Source organism: Zootoca vivipara, chromosome 16, assembly GCF_963506605.1.
Source record: "Zootoca vivipara chromosome 16, rZooViv1.1, whole genome shotgun sequence".
In the NCBI taxonomy this organism is placed as follows: Eukaryota; Metazoa; Chordata; class Lepidosauria; order Squamata; family Lacertidae; genus Zootoca; species Zootoca vivipara.
The window spans coordinates 27650439-27674088 of NC_083291.1; the positions used below are offsets into that span (position 1 = coordinate 27650439).

At 43.9% G+C, this 23650-nt stretch overlaps 1 protein-coding gene across 1 annotated transcript; it reads left to right on the plus strand.

Moving 5' to 3' along the window:
- The first annotated feature begins 293 nt into the window (after window positions 1-293).
- DUSP12 (dual specificity phosphatase 12) lies at window positions 294-20847 on the plus strand. The gene is made up of 7 exons (XM_035141218.2): window positions 294-336; window positions 1825-2191; window positions 4938-5051; window positions 5137-5255; window positions 11805-11901; window positions 14712-14898; window positions 15550-20847. Exons 1-7 carry the CDS (start codon window positions 294-296, stop codon window positions 15712-15714), a joined length of 1092 nt encoding a protein of 363 aa, XP_034997109.2. The 3' UTR covers window positions 15715-20847.
- The last annotated feature ends 2803 nt before the right edge of the window (window positions 20848-23650 follow it).

The following is a 23650-nucleotide window of genomic DNA, read 5'->3' on the forward strand; positions in this document are numbered from 1 at the left end:
GGCCAGCATGACAAAGCCGCTTCTGGCAAACCAGAGCAGCACATGGAAATGCCGTTTACCTTCCCGCTGTAGCGGTTCCTATTTATCTACTTGCATTTTTGACGTGCTTTCGAACTGCTAGGTTGGCAGAGTGTATGGAGTTATCCAACCCCTAAGCCATCTGAAGGCAATCCTGTATAGGGAAGGTTTTTTTAAAAAATGTTTTACTGTGTTTTTATATATGTTGGAAGCAGCCCAGTGTGACTGGGGCAACCCGGTAAGATGTGTGGGGTATAAATAGTAAAATTATCATTATGGAATGGGACAAAGCTATTTTCGTCGGAGAAATGTTGGAGGGTATGTTAGGGGAGGCATAGTACCTCTGGTGAGGGACAAGTCGTGCTTCTTCTGGGGTAATCTGTCCACCTTTGGTCCCCACCCCGCACTCAGTTCTCACCTGCCTGTGGCTCCTAGAAACCATTGGCATGCGACAGTAGCCACATCCTGGGAATGGCTTCAAGTAGCTGGCTAAACCACGTACAGTCATACCTCGGGTTGCGAATGTGATCCGTGCAGGAGGCACGTTCGCAATCCGCAGCGCCACGTCTGGGCACGCATGACGCGCTTCTGCACATGTCATTTTGTGTTTCTGCGCAGGTGCGAGCGCCGAAACCCATAAGTAACGCATTCCGCTACTTCCGGGTTTGGCACAGCCCGCAGCCCGCAGCAGTCGTAACCCGAAGTATGACTGTAATGGTAGCCAATGGGTCTCAAACCCTCAGCGACTTAGGGATTTCCCCTGAATGCGAAGACAGACTCTGGCGGATTGAGCAGATGAGACCAAGAGTGGGTCCAATGGTAAGAAAATGCTGAGAAGTACACAGCTCTGGAGTCTCTAAGACGGTTGAATGGCGCCTTGTACACCTCTTTCCGGCAACTCCTTCATCCAAGCTGATGCCAAACCCATTGCTCTGCTTTCCTTTGGACCCCCATCAGCAAGGCCAGGACAGGGGTCTGGGCAATCTAGGACCTCCATACGCACTGCCAAGGCTTGCACCCAGGAAAGGTCACTTTGGTGCTGCTATGCAGCGGCTTCAGGTCACCCGCGGAGGCGCACTCCATTGACTCTCAAGACAGACAGATGCCAACAATATTCGTTAGAAAATTATCAGTGATAAATGAATAGCATCATAGGCAATTATCAGAAGGGCTGATTTTGAAATCCACTCTTTCCAGACCCCTGTGGTTAGAAGAAAGTAAAGGATTAAGTAAATCATCTCAGAATAATTTAGTTTATGAGAAATGTCTTTAGGTGACAGGTGAAAATGCTCCTCTTCAGTTAGGCCTTGGGCTGATTAACACCTATATCCTTTTAAATGTGTTTGTGGGAAGGGGGGAGTTGTTCTTTTGTTTTGAGTCTTCTTTTTATTATGTATTTTGTGTTTTTATTTTGCACTTTTATGCCCAGAGATCTTCGCGTGGAGGGTGGTATACAAATCTACTGAATAAATGCTGTTGCTGCTATTTATTTATTAAATTTGTGTACATAATAACATAATCGAGCTCTGCAGTTGTAGGATAATATATATTTTTTGAGTTTAAAACGGAAGAAAAGGGCGGGAATCAAACGGAACCCGCAAGTGTTACTTGCGGGTATCTGAAGAAGTGTGCATGCACACGAAAGCTCATACCAAAATAAAAACTTAGTTGGTCTTTAAGGTGCTACTGAAGGAATTTTTTTATTTTCCTTAATTTAGATATACAGTATGTACTATTCCACACCCACAAAAAAATAATCGCGGAAGCGTGCGTGTCTATCATTTCGCAAGTTTACGGTTGCTCAAGGAAGGGCGCCTCATTGGCGTGGAAGGAGCGGGAAGGCGGGGCCACAGCAGTTCCCGCCCACCCCGGCAGCGACCCGTGGCTGCTGGGCGCTGAGGCGGCGGCGAGGCCTGGCCCTTGCCATGGTTCCCGTTCTCCCCGGCCTGTATCTGAGCGGCGCCGGTGGCGGCTTCCCGGATGGCGCGTCGGCCTCCGCGCTGCTGCTGGTGGACTCGGAGCCGCCCGAGGCCTCGGCGGCAGCGGGGCTGGAAGCGGTGCTGCACGTGCAGGCCCTGGACCAGCCCGAGGCCGACCTGCTGAGCCACTTGGACGCCTGCGCCTCCTTCATCAGCCGCGCGCGGGAGCGGGGAGGGGCCGCCGTGGTGCGATGGTGAGAGCGCGGCAGACGGGCAGGAGAACAGTCAGAATTTATTATTATTATTATTATTATTATTATTATTATTATTATTATTATTATTATTATTATTATTTTGCGCTGCAGACTGACAGGAGAACAACAACAACTATTATTATTATTAATAATAATAATATAGCGCTGCAGACTGACAGGAGAACAACAACAATTATTATTATTAATATAGCGCTGCGGACTGGCAGTGAAACAGTAAGAATTATTATTATTATTAGAGCACTGCAGACTGGCAGTGGAACAATAATAATTATTATTAGTGCACAGCAGGAGAACAACAACAACAACAACAATTGTTGTTGTTATTATTATTATTAGAGCGCTGCAGACTGGCAGTGGAACAATAATATTTATTTATTTATTACAAGCATCATATAATAATTATATAAGAAAACAATATAATATAGCAATTATTATAACAAGCAGCACTAGGGCCTGGTTTCTGCCCTCAATTGTGTGTGTGTGTGTGTGTGTGTAAAAACCCAGAGACATTTTGACATTGTTCTGCCACATTTTGTTGTGAAAGGCAACTGCCCATCTTTCCTTTTCAGCCGAGAAATACTTTTTACTTCTTCTCTCCCTAATGCTGAGAAGTGCTTTTTACTTTTTCTGTGTCTCATGTTCCAATTGAAATAAATAAATAAATAAATGAATAAAATTATGCAACATTTCAATGTGGCCATCCTCACTTGACATCAAGGACGCTGCCACAAGCAGGTTGGATATTGGCCAGATATATCTATCTATAAATCAGGGTGGTAATAAGAGCTGTCCAACAGATATTGGGAGAAATAAAGGGGTGCTTTTTTGGTTTTTATTTTTTATTTTTAGCACAGCCTGCGATCGGATACCTCCATGTCCAGCCAGAAGCCAAAGTACCGGAAAAGACGGGGTTTCTCTGGCCTTTTTTCTAACTCGGATCTTATTACGTGTGACCTAGACATGCTGGTGCTCAAACACAGATAACATTGAATCTTCAGTTTCTTCTGTCTCTCAGGGTATTAAAAAGAAAAAAAAAACACCTCCTCCAGGAGAATCCGGAAATCACCTATACAGGCAATGAGACACGACTGCAATGTGCTCCCCCCCCCCGGCAAATCCTTCCCTAGCATTAACTTTTGGCTGAACTTTCACTGTCTAATTTACCTTGTGCCCCGATGTGCTCCCAAATCTCAGCATGTCCCAACTCTTAGCCTGCACAGAAGGCGGAGCAGTCAAATAAATTTTTGTTGCTTCGTTGATTACGTGTGTATGCAATTTCCTTTCTGTGTTCTTTTTGATGAAGCTTGACAAAAGCCACAGCAGGCTCCATCTGGGACAGTCACTTGCCCTTCTGTGTGAGAGACAGGGTGCAGGGTGTGTGTGTGGGGTGTGTGTGCAAGATGCCTGTTTGAAGATGGCCACTATCACCTGCAATTTTTGTCTGTTCTTGTACACTTCCTCTTTTTTAAAAAGTGGCACCCTGCTTTTCTAGCCAATAATCAACAAAACATCATAGCCCTACCCTAAGATGTAGAATGTGTCTCCCACTTTCTCCATCAAGTCTCTCCCCCCCTTTCCTTATTTCTGGTTTTGTGTACTGATTATACCAGACACTGCTGACAAATGACAGGAGATGGCCACTGTCAGGGCCGGTGCTAGGGTTTTTTGCGCCCTAGGCGAGATCACCTTCTGGCGCCCCCCCCCCTAAAATAAAATAAAATAGAAAATAAAAATAGAAAAATAGAAAATAGAAAATAGAAAAAATAAAAATAGAAAATAGAAAAAATAAAAATAAAAAGTAGAAAAAAAAATAAATAGGAAAAAAGTAGAAAAAATAAAAATAAAAATAAAAACAGCTGAGAGGCGCGGGGAGGTGGTCCCAGGCTCCTGCTCGCCTCCGGAGCTTCGCGCGGGGAGCGCGAGCCTGGGGCCGCCTCCACTGCGCCTGTCAGCTGTAGAGCGGCCTGAAGGGGGTGGGGGGGCAGGCGGGCAGGCTGGCCAGCGCCCCTTCCATTCTGGCGCCCTAGGCAGCTCCCTAGGTCGCCTGAATGGCCGCGCCGGCCCTGGCCACTGTTAGAAATGTTTGGCTATATGGGTGTTGGTCAAATGGAGCAGGACCCTTATGCTCTTACTTTTGTTTAGGAAGTGCCAGGGCATAGCTGCCAAGTTTTCCCTTTTCTCGCGAGGAAGCCTATTCAGCATAAGGGAAAATCCCTTAAAAAAAGGGATAACTTGGCAGCTATGTGCCAGGGGTGTGTGTGTGTGTGTGTGAATCATTGTCTGTACAGGATTTCCACCACACTGTTGCCATCTGTTTGTTTGTTAGGACAAGAGCAGGATAATTTTCAGGGAGGTCATGTCTTTCAGGTGGGTGGGGTTGGCAGCAGGTAATGAGGGGTATTGTGAAACTAGAGTACAAAATACATTGTGCATCAAAATACACCAAGAGCATCTGGGGAAGACTTGAGGCTCTGACTCTTGAGTATAGTATTTCTAAGGGAAAAGCTATTGATACACAAGTATATCTTCCAAAGTTGTCGTGAGAAATGTGTGTGCAGTGCTCTATTCCCTGAGTACAAGTGTATTGTAAGAAAGATGTTCTCTAGGGGGAAATGCAGTTTGAAGGGAATGAAGAATCTGGTTATTTGTGTCGTCCCCCCCCCCCATTTTTTGTTGTGTGTGACCATATTTTATTGGGTGTCTCCTTGTTTTGTTTTGTTTTCAGTCAAGCTGGAGTCAGCCGGAGTGTTGCTGTCGTGACTGCCTATTTAATGAAAGCCAATAACCTCCCTTTTGAAGAGGCCTATGCCTTTGTTCAGGCCATCAAACCAGATGCCAAGTGCGTTTTTATTTGATAAAAAATTGTTTTTCTTCCTTGTGAAGATTGGAATGTAGTCAGAAGGCTTTCTCCCCCTTTGTTCCAGAATGAATGAAGGCTTCGAGTGGCAACTGAAACTCTATGAAAAAATGGGATGTGAAGTCAATGTAACCAGTCCTGTTTACAAACAGTATCGTTTGCAAAAGGTGACAGAGAAATATCCTGGTAAGGAAATAGAAGTGCTTTTCTAATCTCTTAACATTGGGCTAGAAATGGCTACATACAAATTCAGCTATTCACACTGGAACTGAACTTGCTTTATTGAACTCTACTTGAATTGTGCCCCCCCCCCCAATGTTCTTCCACCTTGGGTAATAACAAAACTGTAATAAATAGCACTCTTTTTCAAAACATGAGTTGTATTATAGATAGATTAGTAAGCTTGAATTCTTAAAGCATGGATACGCGTTACTGACTACTTTTGGAAATCACCCCGACCCCTGTCTTCGAGCCTTGGTACATTGAATACTTGCCATGTAAGAGCAGCTCCACCTCTCATTTTCCTGCTCATTTCCCAACCTCTAGTAAAAATTAGCTTCTGAGAAGAATTAAAAAAAGACAAACAGTGCAGTTATAAAGTCAAACAGCAACTTCTTTGCTGTATACCTAGCTGTCCATACTTTAGCTTTTTCTACCTGCTAGTGTTGAATTCTTCAGAATCTTCAGCAGCTGGAGCTGTTGCTTGACAGGGGAGTGTAATTTGGAGCCACATTCCCAGTGAAGGGGAAATAATTCCCACAGTTCAGCTTTGTGTCCCATGGATGCAGGAGTCCACAATCTTAAGTTTGGGTTTGGTAGCTGGAAATTATTTCTAGTAGCCAGTGGGAATATATCTAAAGTATCCCTGAACACATGCCGAGTGTTTTTCTCTTTCCACTATATGAGTGCAATCTGTCCTCCAAATAAAATTGCTGTGCTACATGACAGCGTCCCTGCATGTCTCTAAACGAAACACTTCCCCCCACCTCTATAGTACAGCATATACTTAACTAAGGAACACAGACACCCCCTTCCCAAAATCAAATCTAGGTATTTCAAAATTCCCATCCAGTAGCATCTCTATTCTGGGCACTTCACTCCCCCAGTTGGTTCTGAGGAAGTTGGTGCAACAAATCTTTTTCCTCTGTCTGATGTGGGACATGGGGTGAGAGAGGCCAGCTGGAAGTGTACTCAGATGCAAAAGGCAGTTGTTAGGAGCCCAGGGGTTTGCGATCTTCTGAGGAAACTTGCAGAAGCAGGATCTGCCAGTAGGTAGGCTGCAAAAAGCCTCCAGCCTTGCTATACTATGAATAATCTAGCACACCTAAACTTGATCTCATTCGTGCAAGAGCAGAAATCAGTTTTCAGCAATCTTCCCTCCAGAAGAATCCACTCCAGGTTTTCTTTTGGCACATGCCAGCTTCATTTCTCTGTAACAGCCCTGTTTTGCGCCCCCCCCCTCTATTACTCTGGATGAAATCCATCTGTAAGCCACGCAACTTACAGCCATCTCTGTCCCCTGGGCAGTGCTCAGCAAGATAAAACACCTTGTGAGTGGCATGCTCGTGAGTGGTTTTCTTTCAGGCTACATGGTTGAGTTTCCTTGCTGTGCTGGAGTTCAAGTCATTTAGAAATTAGGTAAAGTAAATGGAGTTTTTGATTGCTAGTTGTAAAAACGTTCTAATTTCAGACTTTACTGATTACTAGTCTGTCTTAAGGTGTTTGTGTGTAAAAGCCTTAAGCTTTCTGATTAGCGCAGGGTAGGCAACCTAAGGCCCAGGGGCTGCATGCCTCCCAATCACCACCTTAATCCGGCCCACAGACGGTCCGGGAATCAGCGTGTTTTTACATGAGTAGAATGTGTCCTTTTATTTAAAATGCATCTCTGGGTTATTTGTGGGGCATAGGAATTCGTTCACTTCCCCCCCCAAAATATAGTCCGGCCCACCACATGTTCTGAGGGATGGTGGACCGGCCCACGGCTGAAAAAGGTTGCTGACCCCTGGATTAGTGTAACAGTTTTGGGCTACAGTCTCATGTATGCCCTCTCCCTTTTCAAGGCAAGTTATACAAATGCCTCCTTTTCAATTTTTTATTTTGTAATCAGACCTTTTGTGTGTACTAAATCTCAACAGTCTAAATTATGCGGAAGCACATTCACATTTTTATGTCCCTATGAATGAGGCTGATATGTGTAATTCTTTCTTTTCTTTTCACATTATCAAGCTGCATAAGGGAACAGTTGAGGCAAGTCTCAATGGGATCCTTGGTTTAGAATTTTGTTATCGTTTTCAGGTTGGACTAAATCAAATATGAAAACCCAAAGAATGGGCTTTGCTTGCAGTAAGAATAATAAAGTTTCTCCTCCTCCTCCTCCTCTCTCTCTCTCTTGGTCTCCTATCTTGCTCTCAGGACTGGGTGTTTTGTGCTACAAAAGAACTTAGGCACATGCACAGTGTTTGTGAAGCATTTTTCACAATGTAAAGGCTAAAGATCAAGCAGTCCATGTTATGTAAGATATAAAGCTGGTTGGAATTGCAGAAGTATGGATCCTCCACTTTCTAGTGCCTCTGCTCAGTGAAGAAAGAGAGGATCCTGTAAGCATATTTTATAAAACACAGTGTTTCAACCGGAATAGTATAATCTGTTAAAACTAGCTTTTGAGCTTCACAAAACTCTTCCTCAAGCTGGATGCTAAAAAGGCTAATAACATCAAACAGAGTTAAAGGTTTGTGTGAGGGGAAACGCTGTGCAGGTAGGAAGCTGGGTGGAAGCCCCATTTGCAACACATGACAGTCTTCAGATGGTGCTTCCAGAAGTTATTCACAAATTTACCTAGAGATTTGCTAATAAAAAGACTGCAACATTTCCCCTTCTGCTTGGCAGAGACTTGTGAGCTGTAATTAATAATAATATTTATTAGCTATTTATATAGTATATTGCTAAATATGACACTTTACAAGGAGGTATCTGCCCCAAGTGGCTTACTTACAGCCTAGGAATATATTACAGTACAGTGGTACACAATTGGTTCCGGAAGTCTGTACTTAAACTGAAGTGTACTTAACCTGAAGCGAACTTTCCCATTGAAAGTAATGGAAAGTGGATTAATCCGTTCCAGACGGGTCCGCGGAGTACTTAAACTGAATATTCTCAAACCAAAGTGTTCTTAAACCGAGGTATGACTGTACTATGTGCTCAGTCTTTTTTTCATCATCAGCATGCCTCTTTGCTCCTGGTGCTTCACATGAGGAGCGGCAGTACAAAGCATGGGGCTTTCTCAGGCACAGCAAAGGAGGCACACGGTGGCATGAACCAGCAAACCTCCCTTCTTAGATTTAGACATGTTCTCATTACCACAAGCAACAAAGACATAGCCGCAAATGTCTTGCTTTGCATCTGATTCCCTTTTGCGCACGGCCAGCATAAGAACACACTTCAGTTCTTTCCAACAAGTTAGGAACTGCCACCCCAGTTTTGTAATGGACTTAGACACAGCTCAAGGTTAAGCTGAGCTTAGGCTCCCTCTTCTGTTTTCCACATGGAACTCAGCTTTGCCTGTAAGTCAGGCATGGCCAAACTTGGCTCTTCAACTGTTTTGGGACTACAATTCCCATCATCCATGGCCACTGATCCTGTTAGCTAGGGATGATGGGAGTTGTAGTCCCAAAACAGCTGGAGGGCCAAGTTTGGCCATGCTTGCTGTAAGTCATCTCATTACTGCTCCATGGCAAGAAACTTTAAAGTATCCTACTGTCAATCAAAAGCGATGCTACCTTTTGTTACGGGAAAGCTCTTCCTCTTCAATGCCAGATTTGCAACCTTGCTGTCTTTTCTTTTAGGTATCCCCTCCTTCCTAAGAGCAGAATCTTTAAATTCTTCCCCCAAAGGATTGAATTGTTCACCCAGTCCATTTGCAGTGTCTGTGGGATCCTCCAGGATGGATTGTTCTTGCCCTAGCTAGTAGCTCCCCCTTCCTATCTCCTCTGCTTGACTCCTTTCTTTTTGTCTGTTTGTGTTCGTTATTTTTCTCAGATCTAGTCAGGAAGTTAAAGGGAACGCACAGGCTTATGCTCCCCTTTTAAGGCACTGTCGCGGTCACCCTGACCTGTGCAGCACCCCTGGATGTTTTACGGTCTATTGATGACTGCGCCGACGACAAAACAAATATCTGCTGTCACTTAATAAGCACTTCAGACCAGGATAGTGTGAAAGTAAAAATATGTTGCTTTATTGTTCGTACATAAGCATAATGGTTTCAGTATTTGTCTTAAGAATGTTCCAAATAACAGATGTTTCCTATACCGGCCTATTACCTCTGATTTATAACTATTACCGGCCTATTACCGCTAACGACAACTAAATGTATTTGTACATAAGCACACAAACTCTCTATCCTGACTGATTATAACCACCATCTATGCTTCACCTCAATGTTTAAAACCAGCTCTCTCTCTCTACCAACAACCAACCGACTAACTCCAACCGACTACCTCAACCAACTGACTACCAACTCCCTCCCTGACTCCAGGGGTGGGGTTTTTATACTCTGCCAGAGCCCACCCCCTTGGGTTCTAACAGTTCTATTTGGATTAACTCTTAGTAACCTGGCTTAACTTTAGGCCGATCGCCACAGGCACACTTTCTGCTTTTCCCCATTTGGGGCAGGGGGTTCAAGGAAAACCTATGTTGCTTGCTTGGGTATTGCGCCATGTGGGTCTTGGAGGATCTTTGGAATCCTTGCCTACATTGCAGCCTTTTCCCCTGGTTGTCCCCAGATAAAAAAATTGTATCCTGTTATCTGAGAGTTGTCTGACCACCCAAAAATTTGTACTTGGCCACTCCAAGAACCCCAGACTCTTGAATAACACTGAATCTTGGGATATTCACTCTTCCTTTGGAACAGGTAATTGGCACTTCAGCTCTTGCATTTCTCTCTTCCTTGCTCTCTCTCTCCTGATCTTGCTCTTCTTTCTACCCTCGGGTGGACCAAACTTGCACCATTCACATTTCAAGCTTTCATTCACCCCCTGCCCCAGGCCTCCATTGCAGCCTGCAAGATCCCTAGTGCCCCTTCCCTTCCCCTAAAACGCAATAGTAATACTTTCCACTTTCATCTCTCTCCATAGAAACCAGTGTGTTTAGATGTAATGTATGATCAGGGGACACATGTAGGCAGCAGAGGAAAAGGATGGAAACTGAGGTGCAGTAATAGGGGAAAGAACATGCAACATGTGGTTTTGGGCCCAGTTGGTCGTGCCAAAGGTTTCACAGAAAATGTGGCTTTTTAGGGTGGATTTGAAGAAAGCAAGAGAGTGGGAGTATCACAGGCATTTTGAGAGGCAGCTCTAGGCCAGGCATAGGCAAACTCAGCCCTCCAGATGTTTTGGGACTACAACTCCCATCATCCCTAGCTAGCAGGACCAGTGGTCAGGGATGATGGGAGTTGTAGTTCCAAAACATCTGGAGGGCTGAGTTTGCCTATGCCTGCTCTAGGCATTTGGCAGTAATGGAGAATGAGTGATCTAAAGGAGCCGAAGACTTCCCCCTCCCCAAGCTCCTTTGGGAGGAAGGGAGGGATATAGATTCAATAAACAAACTAAAACGAGACCTTGGGGCAACTGGTGGTGAAGTGAAGAAGTAGTCATGCCAGTGGTGTAGTGGTTGAGAGCGGTAGACTCCTAATCTGGGGAACCGGGTTCGTGTATCCGCTCCTCCACATGCAGCTGCTGGGTGACCTTGGGCTAGTCAGACTTCTTTGAAGTCTCTCAGCCCCACCCACCTCACAGGGTGTCTGTTGTGGGGGAGGAGGGGAAAGGAGATTGTTAGCCGCTTTGAGACTCCTTCAGGTAGTGATAAAGCGGGATATCAAATCCAAACTCTTCTTCTTCTTCATGCATTTGAATGCATCTGGATAGAAGAGTGGAGATGTAAGGGGAAAGTCTATTGATGGTTTTGAAGGCAAGGATGCAGGATCCAGGAGTGGATAGGAAGCAGGTGTAGGGCTTTCATAGATTACTGCCAGAGAAAGAGGGAGAGCTATATAAGTACTGGCTTTGATAGTTTCAAAAAGAGTGTGATGGTTTCTGCTTTTCCCCCTAGCAAGCAGATCATTTGCACCAAGCACTAACTTAAATTATTTACAGCGAGCTTCCTGAATAATCTACTAAAGATATTGCAAATAGGCTTCCACTATGCCCTTTATCACCAGCATATTTCTCCTACCCCTTTTGTTTAACATCCAGCCTGCTCAAGAATTCCATGAAATGCAAAAGTTAGTGTACTGCTTTGAGACTTTGACGTGAATATAATAAAGGTACCACGGCACCTTGAACTTCTTGGAGGAAAAGCGGGCTATAAATTAATTAAATAAGTGAAGTAGATTCTGTTGCTTTTGTTTCAAAAAAATAATAATGGATCAACATAGCTGATAGCATATTTACCGTATGTGAAATTGGTTTTTGCAATGATCTCATAAAGTGAGAATAAATGCACATCTTGAGTATAGGCTTTTTTAATGAAGGAAGGAGTTCACCGTAGGTAGTTTCAACCGCATTAGCTTCTTTATGGTACTTATTGGGACAAAAGCTATTTTCTTTTGTTAAAAGTAGATTTTGTTGAAAATTTTGCTTAAGGATAATACTGTATATAAATGCAGTAAACCAATACAAGCTTTTAATGTTTAATGATTACTGTCTGCAAGTTTATAAATGCACCGTTGCTTCTTCTTTTCAGAGCTACGAAATCTGCCGCTAGATGTCTTTGCAGTTGATCCAAACACTGTACAGGAAACTCCAAGCACTGAGGTTCTGTACAGGTGTAGAAAGTGCAGGTACGGGGCTCCACAAATATATTTATTAGTTTTGCATACTACTCTGTCCTGTGACTTACAGCAGTTATTTTCAAATAGTAACACTTCTGTCCCCATGGATCTGGTCTGGGGAGCCAAAAAAGTGTCCTTTCTTGATTTACTCAGTTCACACAAATAAATGTAGTATTTGTGCTGCCTGATAAATGTTGTGATACAAGGGTCCTCGCCAAGGCTGTGTTTTGGCAAGCTTTTAGTAAAACCATATTTCTCTGGAAGTTTAGTTCTGCACATTTATTGTGTGGAAAAATATATCTCTTTTGACTTGTAGGGCACCTTATTCTGACAGGTAAAACTGACCATGTTCTTGCAAATTGTGCAAGATGTGGTAAACTTGTTTTTGTGAATGGATGTAAAATTGAAGAAGATTGGAAGGTGATTTACTATTCTGCTGAACCAGAAAAAGGGGTGCAGATAAAAAAACTAGAATCAGGCAGAAAGGTCCCCACCTAATCATCTCTGCAATAAGCTAGGTTTCTATGCATTGTGGGTTCTGCCCCCTCCCCTGCATGAGGAAAGCATTCCATCATTCAGTTTCTATGTGCAGTTTGAAGTGACACTGTCCCAATGCAGATTTACCCCTTTGCCTGCTTTTATGACAACTAGCTCAGTGTCCCAGATATACAGCAGCAAATAGATTATCTATAAATAATACTTGAAAAATGGAGATGCTGTGGTCATAATGTGTAAGGAAAGGGAAAGAGGTATGATTCCAGATGTCAGAAGCCCAGCGCTAAGGTTCTGTAGCAGAGTGAGAAAACAATTTGGTTTTAATTAACCCTCATGGGCAATATATAATATAAAGTAGAAGGAAACAGTGCTATAAAAGTTTTGGAACTTAATGCAGCAGCAGAGGGAGCTTTCTGAAGGAGCCGTGGTGATTTGGTGTCTAGTTAGACTGCACAGCCATGAGGTCTGCCTTGCTGGAGGTGAGAGTAGAAGTGTCAACTGAGATAACCTGCAGCTCTTAGCAGCTCATGTCCTTTGGCAATGGTCCCTGGTTACTGCTGAGAGGCAGTGGAATGCCTGCCAATTGCTTGATTTGGAGAGAACTCTGCAGATGGTGGCAGGAGAGACCCAATCCTTCCTTTCCCCCCTTGTAGCAGCCCTTGTTATCTTGCAGGCAAACTGATAGCAGCTACATGAGAATTGGGTGTTGGATGTGTATTTACTTAAGTGACCCATTGAACAAAGATCTGGAGCCGATCTGAACGCAATCTGATTGCACATGCCAACTTTAGTGGTCTTTGTGTCTGACCCGATTACAAGTTTGTTTGCTGGCCGACTAAGATGTCATCTTGGCCCGTTGTCCTGATCCCCTGGCCTGCCTGGCAGTAAGTCAGTGTGCCAAATCCAAGTTCAAAATCCGAGGGTCAATCAGCACAAGCAACACCCAGAGTCAGAAATCCAAAGTCCAAAGGTCAGGAAAAGAGGTTCAGGGTTAAGCCTGAAGTTCTGCAGTTAGGATACAGTCCAGCATCAAACCCAAAGTGCAGTCCTGTGCAGGTCCAAGAGCACTCAAGTCAAGGTCCCTCAACATGGGCAGTTGAACAGCTTTGCTGCCTTATTATACTATACATGCTGATTGCAGCATTTGGGCTTGATGAGAGGCATGTGACCCTCACGTGCTCCCAGCCTCCTCCAGCTGAGGAATCATACACTTCCTCCCAGAACTAGTGAGCCCCACTCGGCCAGCTAGGGAGCTGGGCTGTGGGCCCTTGCCTGCCTCAGCCTTCTGGAGCACCCTAACTGCTGCTCCCTAAACATCAGAGCCTGCCGTGTACATAGACACAGTGGGGTCCTCTGGTGATGGGTCCTGTTGCTCTGGTTCCTGTTCACCGATCCCCATCACCTCCTGAGTACTTCCTGCACCAACATCTCCTTCCCCATCCCCAGCTTGCCCTGGATTGTCCAGGTCCTGGCCACACCTTTCACTTGAATCCTCTTTCTCCTCCCTGTAGTCCTGACAATTCAGAGCATCTATTGGGACTGGCCTAGCAACATTCCCACACCTGTATAGGTGATGACTATTTCAGGTGCATCCAGTTGACATGTGGTCACTGATGTGCAGGTCCTTTTGGATCTGGAAGAAGGCAGAACAGGGCAGGGCGCTCAGCCGATGGGTGTAGGGACCGGGGATGGAACCCCTGCGCAAAATGGTTGCTGCCTGAATATGTAATAGGGTTGTGGTATAGGATGTGGTGCCTTCTGGTGTTGGTGTGCTAAGTGTGCATTAGTTTAAAAAATGCAAGAAAAATGAAGATCCAATTCTAAACTATTGTTGTAGGCCTACCCAGTAGTCTTGGCCGCAAGTGACCACCTGGGTTAATTTATTGCAGGTTGCTTGCAAATGCCTTATCCTTTGACCATATTGGAGATACATGGGAATTCCAAGTAGGCTTCAGCAGTCAGATCAGGAGAGCTGCCTACGTAACCAAAATAACATCTTTAGAAGAATGGAAGAAGGATTTCATCCTAAATTAATGTATGGATTAAAGAACTTATGAATGTGGCAATATGAAAACCTGTTACATACGAAAGAATGTGTTTGCTTTATGATTAGGAACTCCCACAATGAATTTTTCTGTTGACTCCATACTATTTACTCACGGTTTCTTCCTCATATCTTATTGATGTGAAGGATAGTTTAGATACAGTATATTTTTGCTTTTGATTATATGTTTCTTTCATTTCATATGCTTTAATGAACAAAGATGACATTGCTTTCAGATGTCTTTCCAAGTCATTCTGTTACCTTTGTTTCTGGAGGACAGGCGCCTGCTCTTTCGAAGTTCAAGCATTTTGTCTCATGATGAAGGCAAGGGACCTGCCACTTTTGCTCATAAGAGGCTTTCGAGACCTGCCCCTTTTCACTGTGATGACCAGTCTAGGTGTACTTCTTACTTCATTGAGCCCATGCAGTGGATGGAACCTGCACTCTTAGGAGTGATGGATGGACAGGTGAGGGGAAGCAATTACAGTTTGAATCTTTGGAAATCTTCAACTAGTTAGCTAAGAAAATGGCAGCAAAGCAAGTAGTGAGCTGAAGGGGAACCTGAGCAAATACATTGGAACCTCGGTTGTTGAACACTTCAGAAGTGAAACGTTTCAACTTTTGAACGCCAACAACCTGGAAGTGAATGCTTCTGTTTTTGAATACGCCTCGGAAGTCAAAGGGCTTCCGAGGCGTGTTTCTCTATTTTCTCAATGAATTTTGCCGACCAGCAATCGCGCCTCGGTTGTCGAACGTTTTGGAAGTCAAGCGGTCTTACGGGACGGATTACGTTTGACAACCAAGGTTCCACTGTATTGAAAAATGCAATAGAGTTGAGAAAATGATGGGCTTTGGGGGGGGGGGGTTATAGGGCCCATAGATACTTCTCTGCATGTGTGAGTGTGCATTGTTTGCAGGAAGAGAGAGGTTGGGTAACAGAACTTCAGTTGCTGAGTAATGTGGCCAGAGGAGGCCAGATTTTATGTTGATTTGAACGAACCAGTCAAATCTTTAAAAGTTGGAGATCCATAGCGATGGTTAGTTTTGAAGTTTATCTTTTCCTGTACTCAGAGATGAAATGGAGCGTTAAGTGACTCATTTGTCTTGTTCTCTTGCAGCTTCTGTGCCCAAAATGTACATCAAAGCTGGGCTCCTTCCATTGGCAAGGTGAGCAATGTTCGTGCGGCCATTGGGTGACCCCTGCCTTCCAAATTCACAAGAGCCGTGTGGATGAAGTAAAAGGACTGCTGCCCATGAGTAATCTGCAGACTGTAAAAAGGTGAACTTGGTTTGTACTTCCGCAGTCCAGTCAGTGGCCTCGTTCCTGTATAGTGCTCCCTATGGGTTTACAGCAAGTCATACGTACGACAGCAGCAGTTGAACTCCACGTTGAGTGTTTCCAGAAAAGTCATTTTGTACTAGAATACCTAGACTTCATGTGTCATTTAAAAAAAAGGAAAAAAGAAAGAGGGAGCAGGCCCTAGGGGTAAGCCAGAGCTGGGGGCAAGATTAGGACCGTGGCATGTGGTAATTAACCATTCTCTCTGCATCACAGTTCTGATAAAAATCTCACCTCCCTACTCTTCCTGTAGGCTATGGTCCTGACTTTTATCAGCCTCCCCCATCCCCATGCCTACGGTTTCTTCGAAACAAAACCAAGATGTGTGCAATGCAATTTGTTGTTTGTCCCTAGCTCTTTCACTTGTTTTGTCAAGAAATTTTCCGAAATGTTCTGCATCCAGAGGGTTTTCATAAACAAACCCGCTTGGTTTTAGTGTCCAAATGACTATTAAGGAAAAGTAATTAGGGAGACTCTGCAGCTGTTAGATTGTTATAAAATAGCATTCTGAAATTTGATAGTTTTGGTGCGAAATATGATTGGATGTTTGGGAATACAGAACAGGAAGAGTACTACTCACGATGATGCAGGCGTGCCAGCCACTGGATGCCTGATGTCTAATTATCACTTTAAACTGGATTATAACTTGGAAAAGGACTATCAGAAAAATCGCTTTGTGAGTGTCTCTGGTGACTGTTGCGTTGATTTATCAGCAATAAGTTATATGCTATCCTACATCATGAGGGTTTCTAACAATCTGTTGTGAAATGGATCCAAATTACAGGTAGTCAGCATTTGCTGAATCACTTGACTGACAAAGATTAGTCTTGGTTTCTAGGTCATTTACTGAAAGGGCTTGTAATCTTCTTCCAACAAGGTATTACGTGCTGTATGCAAATTGCATTTTGAAATTAAAAAAAATTCTGAAAACTTGGTGTGTGAGTTAATGGTAGGGGAGGGGAATTGGCAGGTTGTTACATTACAGAGATGCTCAGTTGTCGAAGATAATTAAGTATAATAATAATATAATAATAATTTATTATTTATACCCCACCCATCTGGCCGGGTTCCCCCAGCCACTCTGGGCGGCTTCCAACAAAACATTAAAATACAGAAATCCATCAAACATTAAAAGCTTCCTGTCGCGGTCACCCTGACCTGCGCAGCACCCCCGGACGTTTTACGGTCTATTGATGATGCACCAACGACAAAGTAAATAACCGCTGTCACTTATTAATCACTTCAGACCAGGATATTCTGCAATTAAAAATATGTTGTTTTATTGTTGGTACATAAGCGTAATGGTTTCAGTATTTGTCTTAAGATTGTTACAAATAACAGATGTTTCCTATACCGGCCTATTACCGCTAAAGAAACTAAATGTATCTGTAAATAAACACACAAACTCTTTATCCTGACTGATTAATAACCCACACCATCTATGCCTCACCTCAATATTAAACCAGCTCTATCTCTTCTAACAACCAACTGAGTACTTCTCCAACTGACTACCAACTCACAAACCACCTCACGAACTCTGACTACCTGACTCCAGGGGTGGGGTTTTTATACTCTGCCAGAGCCCACCCCCTTGGGTTCTAACAGTTCTATTTGGATTAACCCTTAGTAACCTGGCTTACCTTTAGGCTGATCGCCACACTTCCCTAAACAGGGCTGCCATAGCACTGCCTGCAGATCTAAAGCAAGATGACAAATACTAAATACGCTTTTGCAGTATATTTTCAATGTTAGGGAGTTTATAAGGGCTGGACTGCTCACCTCAACTGATAGGGGACTTGCAACTTGCACATCTTGGAAGTACAAGTATTTGTTGTTAAATATATGCACATTGCCTACTTTATGTATGTTTCATCCTTTTCCATGGGACACGGTATTGCTTAATTCCCCTTGAGCAATTGGTTCCAAATATATTTCCATGTTTCCTTATTTTGCATATTCTGGTTTTTTAAAAAAAACAAAAGCTGATATTTTAAAACAAAAGCTGAGATTCTTGTGAAATAGATTTTAGAAATGAAAGGTGACACAAATTAGGCCTAGGCATTGGACAGCCATAAAATTGGAAGGGTCGGTTGGTAAAACTCTGAGATTGAAGGAGTTAACGCCGACAATTCCCATAATCCCTGACCACTAGTTCCTGCTAGCTAGGGATCATGGGATCTGTAGGCCAAAAACATCTGGAGGGCCAAGGTTGAGGAAGCCTGATTTAGTGGATGGGTATGGTTTTTTTTTTTTTTTTTAGTGTATGGATGTTTAGTGAGGCAGACACTAGTTCAGGTAATACATTTGTCCAAAGGTTAGAAAGAGGCAAATTTGTAAGATTATAGCAGGTCTTTCTTGGCTCAGAAATATACAGTATTTGGGTTAACACAGAACACTTAAGCAAGCTAGAAATGTGTCTGGATAAAATGGTGGCCCCTCTCTCCATCACTAGAAGAGTTGCGTGTAGAATTCTGTAGCTGATGATAAGGGATTAAGATCAGGACTGAATGTAATTAGATTAATTAAGAATTTGGAAGCAGGAAGAAATGAAAACTTTGCACCCTGAAATCCACCACATGGGAAGCCACAGAAAATGTACAATTGGCTTTATAATCGATACATACAGTGGTACCTCGACTTCCGAAGGTTTCGACTTCCGAAGTCCACTAACCCGGAAGTATTTTCACCGTGTGTGTGTTGTGCGCATGCGCAAAATGGACGCTTCGACTTCCGAAGAGCGCCGCGGAACAGATCGCCTTCGTAAGTCGAGGCACCACTGTATTTGAATATGAATTGTAACTTGAAACTGAAAAAATGTGGCCGTTATTGGATTTTAGTAATCGAAAATTGATAAAAATTATTTACAAAAAATAAAGAAGAGTTGTGTGTAACATGAAAGCCCATTTACAAATTAAGAAACAGAAAGGGAAACATTGAGGTTTGACCTGCGTTGGCATAGTAGAACTTTGCAAAATGCTGCAGCACACCTCATCCTGGTGTAAGAAGCTGTACCATCAAAACCAAACTCTGCTATAATCTGTTTTTGCTTTCACTGTTCTTGAGAAGTGCACTGAAGGAAAAGTTCAGGCTCCATGGCTTGTGCTGTGGTTAAGACACACCTGTGTTGCTCAGGGGAGCTAAAAGGCTTCCAGCTCTTGAACTTTGACCACGGCTATGAAATGATCATAGCCTCTTGGGCTTGGGGGGGATTTTTCAAGGTACCGTACTATTCCCCATGCGTGTCCAAAAATGATAAACCTGGGCCTCTTGCACAGTGATGTGTATAATAGTGCAAGAATAAATCCACTGTTTGTGCTATTGAAGTTTCTGACTGCTATATAGTTCAGACAACGCACAGAGAACTAGAAATTCTTACATTGTTACAGTAGCGATAAATTGCCGGTCCAATAAAACATTCACTGATTAGTAATCAAATAACATTCAGTATTCCCAACAAAGTGCCTTGTAATTGTGCTAGACATCTGGAAATTTTTTTATTCTCTCACCAGGAAATTACTGTGTCCTACACATTTTATTGCATTTGCTGTATGTTTTCTTGATGTAAGTTTGCTGGCTCATTCTTGAGAGATGCTTCTTCATTTATGGTGCTCAACTATCCCAATACAGTGCATGTCCTACATTGCCGATTGCAGCCCTCGGCTCCTTTGGGAGAAAGGATGGGATATAAGTTTAATTAATAATATTGTTTATTCAGAAGTAGTCTCGCCAGGTTCAGTGGGATTTACTCCAAGTAATCATTTGTCAAGGGATGGGTGGCGCTGTGGTCTAAACCACTGAGCCTAGGGCTTGCCGATCAGCAGTTTGAATCCCTGCGACGGGTTGAGCTCCCGTTGCTCGATCCCTGCTCCTGCCAACCTAGCATTTCGAAAGCACGTCAAAAGTGCAAGTAGATAAATAGGGAAGGTAAACGGTGTTTCCGTGTGCTGCTCTGGTTTTGCCAGAAGTGGCTTAGTCATGCTGGACACATGACCCGGAAAAACTGCGAACAAACGTCGGCTCCCTCGGCCAGTAAAGCGAGATGAGCGTAGCAACCCCAGAGTCGTCTGCAACTGGACCTAATGGTCAGGGGTCCCTTTACCTTTACCTGTAATCATGTGTAGGATTGAGGAGCGATTTTTTGCAAACCAGCTAGCTTCAAGATTTCTCGACTGCAGCTTTTTCAAGGTTTCGTTTAATTTGTTCTTACGAGTTGATGAAAACAACTGTTTAAAAGCATTTTGGGTTAAACGAAGTCAAATAGTAATAGAAAGCTGAATAAGTTGTCAGCAACGATTAGCTTTACGTTTTAAATGCTAATTGTTTTGAGCTGTGTTGAAATGGATTTATGCATTGTTGAATAAAAAGTGACATCTAGAGGTGGTTCGTATTACTGCACTTTTTGGTTTGGTTGATAATGGTTCTTAGTAAATTCTACTGTTTACGTTTGTCAAATAAAGCTGTACAAAATATAGTTGCCTATTATGTTCACTTTGTGGTTTTCCCATCCATTCATTATAAATTACTGGACAGATTTCTTAACCTAGGACGATTAATTTAAGGTCAGTAGAATAGCCTGGCTGGATCAGAAAAGTATAGCTATTTAGTCTGCAATTACAATCCTTTGTTTTTCCTTTTTTTTGGAAAATGCAGGAAATGTTGCTGCCAACCATGTTGTCCTTCTATGTTTCCCCCATTCTTTTTCCTGTTCTATGTTGGAAGTTCATTTGTTGCAATTTACTCGCTAAAAACGAATAGGGCTGCAGTGGAATGCATGGAGGCATTGCTCACGCAAGTGTTGTTCTGCCTTCTGCACATTGACACCTGTGTGATGTTTCCAGAGGTTAGACCTGGGACCATGCTTGCACACTTACTCCTTCATGCAACTCTTCTGCTGCTGGAGCATGCATGCCATTGCTGTGCCATGACCCACAATAACCGTTTCGAAAAACTAAAAAATTGCTTTAGACAGTAAAAGACAAAAACAGTGGGTCTTTTATTAAAAGAATAGTAATTGTGCCCACACAGGTCTCTGGCCCATAGGCTTAGGTGATTTCCAGGCCATGCCCTCCCTTCTCGGGTAGCTCTTTTTGCCCCTGTCACTGGGCACTCAGCTCCCCACCCAACATACCACTGATTAGAGTGGATCAGCTGTCATGGACTGGCTGGACACAGGAATGGTGGGAGGCACCGCTGGGCATCCCCAAGGGAAGAAGGGCTCCCCAAGAGCCCAGAGAGTGGTAGTTGGATGATGATGAGTGATCAGAAGGAGACTTGGGAAGAGGAAGTGTCGGAAGCTGAAGTGGTAACAGGACTTAGTGAGCAGGAAGAGTCTGTGGCTGAGAGAAGTCCAAAATCAGAGGCAGAAGCAGAGGTGGGGACAAGAGGCAGAAATGAGTCTGGCTGGGGAAGACGTACGAGTGTCTGCCCCTCCTGCTGCAACCAGCTCCACTCCTCTGGTCTCCCAGGACCAGAAAAGCATGCATGAAGAGGGAGGAGCAGAGATAGGTGGGTTAGCAGAAGCTCAGATTGCTTGGAAAGTTTCCAGAGGAGGAGGGGATTAGGCAGCTGTGGGAAAGCTTCAGCCTGCACAATTGCCTCATAGGGGCAAGACCTACTGAGAAGAGCTTCTAGGCTCATTAGGTCTGGCTCCCCTGGTTTCTGCTAATAAAGAGTTAACTTCACATACTTGCGTGATTTATTGCTGGTTGGCTCCCTGACATCAACTGAGGTGGTGATTTTGTTCCCAGTTTCAGCATACGGGTTTAAATCTCCCTGCCCATTGAACCACAGTGGGGATGAAAACCAGGCCCTTCTCCATTTTTCAGCTGAACTGCACTGATTGAGGGTTTAGAAGGACCTGGTTTTTATCCTGATATTAGCACATTGTGTTAGAAAATAACCTCCCATTCCCCAGCTGATCTGCATGGATCACCTGAGGAGGGGACTTGACTGAGAAAGTGGCAGTACATGTGTGCAGTTGGGCAGATGGTTGCATAGGGAAATCAACCACAACATTTCTAGTGCTTTAGCTCATTGTGTGTGCAGATACATAACCCCATCCATTCAGTCCATTCCCTTATGCTGAATAGGCTTCCTCGTGAGAAAAGGGAAAACTTGGCAGCTATGATTCAGTCCTGTCTCTGACCTTCCAGCTGGCAATTCCAGAAACTCGTCCCCTCCTTTTTCCAGTAAGACTGATGTGTGAAGATAAACTACCGTCTTTCCCACATTTTAAGACACCGTCTTATCACTTTTTTTCCTCAAAAAAACACTGGGTGGCTTATTTTCAGGGAATGTCTTACCGGTATTTTTATTACATCAGGAGCAGTGCCCCTCTTGCTCCCTGTCTCCCTGCGGGGCAGGACTCTTGACTGAAAGAAAATGACGGGCAACAGCCACCACCAAGCTCCATGAGAGGGAGTCTGAGGGAAGGGAGGTGTGTGCATCGCTGGCCCAGCCCTCTCTCCCCGGCCCTGGGATGTTCGTGAGGGAGGGAAGGAGCTCCTCCGAAGGGCTGCTCTCTCTCTCTCCCCTCCCAGGTGGGGACTCACTTAATAGCAATCTGCTACACTGGAGCTTCTTAAATTTAAACCAGTACTGTATAATGGAATCTATCTGTGTGATGCAGTCGTAGCAGTAGCCTATACTAAAGCAAATAAGGATCTCTACCAGCCAGCCAACTGCCCAAGACTTAAGAGCGAAAGTTCCAACAATGTATCACTTTGTAGCACTGATAGCAAAGAGGCTACCGGCTGAGATACTGTACAAAACAAAGAAGCCAGCTGAGCAGCAATTAAGATGGTAAATGGTAGCAATTAAGTAGCAATTGAGCCAGCAGAAAGCGGGGTGAGATAATCTGCTGGTCCTAACAACCCGTCCGTGTTTCTCTTACCCACAAAATGTTAACTTTTGTGTAGGGTGTAGGGCAGTGTTTAGCAGCTCCTAAACAGCGAGAAGGGGATAGTCCTTAATCCCCAAGGCAAGGACTGCGCCACCGGCAGCGATCCCGGTACCGGTACAAATCCTTAAAGGGGAAGCTCTACAGACAAGCAATGGAAAGAAAAAAGAATCCTCACTTTTTAAAAGGCTATTAAAAGGGGGAAAGGTGGGGGGAAGCGAGAGGTGGGCTGTGTGTGTGTGAGAGAGATAGAGAGAGAGAGAGAGGCGGGGGGGGGGAGAGAGAGAGACGCGCACACAGAGTCTCTCCCTAAAGGGGAAGGCAGCGTCTTCAATCGCCCCTCTTTTTTCCCTCGTGCTTTCATCTTCTCCCCACCGCAAATGCCACTTTTCTCCTCTTCACCAAGCAAGCAGAGCTCACACAGCCTAGCTAAAAAAATATATTTTGGAATCCTTTTACAGGTATTTTAAAAAATGCTTACAGAAACAGGAGGGGGAATCACGAGGCTGCAGGAACGGCTCTACGGTGCATTTTTACAAGCTTTTAAAAGAAATACGTGTCTTTGGAGCGACAGTAAAATGGGGAGAGATTTTTATGGGGGAGAGTTGGCTGGCGGGAGGGGGGAAGGGTCTATCACTATGTCTTATTTTCGGGTTATGGCTTATATCGCGCAACTGCTTAGAAATCCTGCTATGTCTTATATTATGGCTACGTCTTAAAAAGGGGGAAACACGGTAATTCTACAATTTTTTTCTACTTACACCTATTTACTGGGGATCAGCTAACAGGCCTCTCATCACCGGCCTCCCCTCTGGTGTCCTGTTGGCTCCCTTCCAATTTTTCGATAGTGACAAATTGCATGTTAGAAGATCAGCAATTTCACATTTAAACGGTTTAGGAGCTCCTACGTGGATGTAATCCAGGTCTACTGACTTGTTAATTTTTAGTTTGTCAGTTGACCCTACAGCTTACTCTTCTTGTT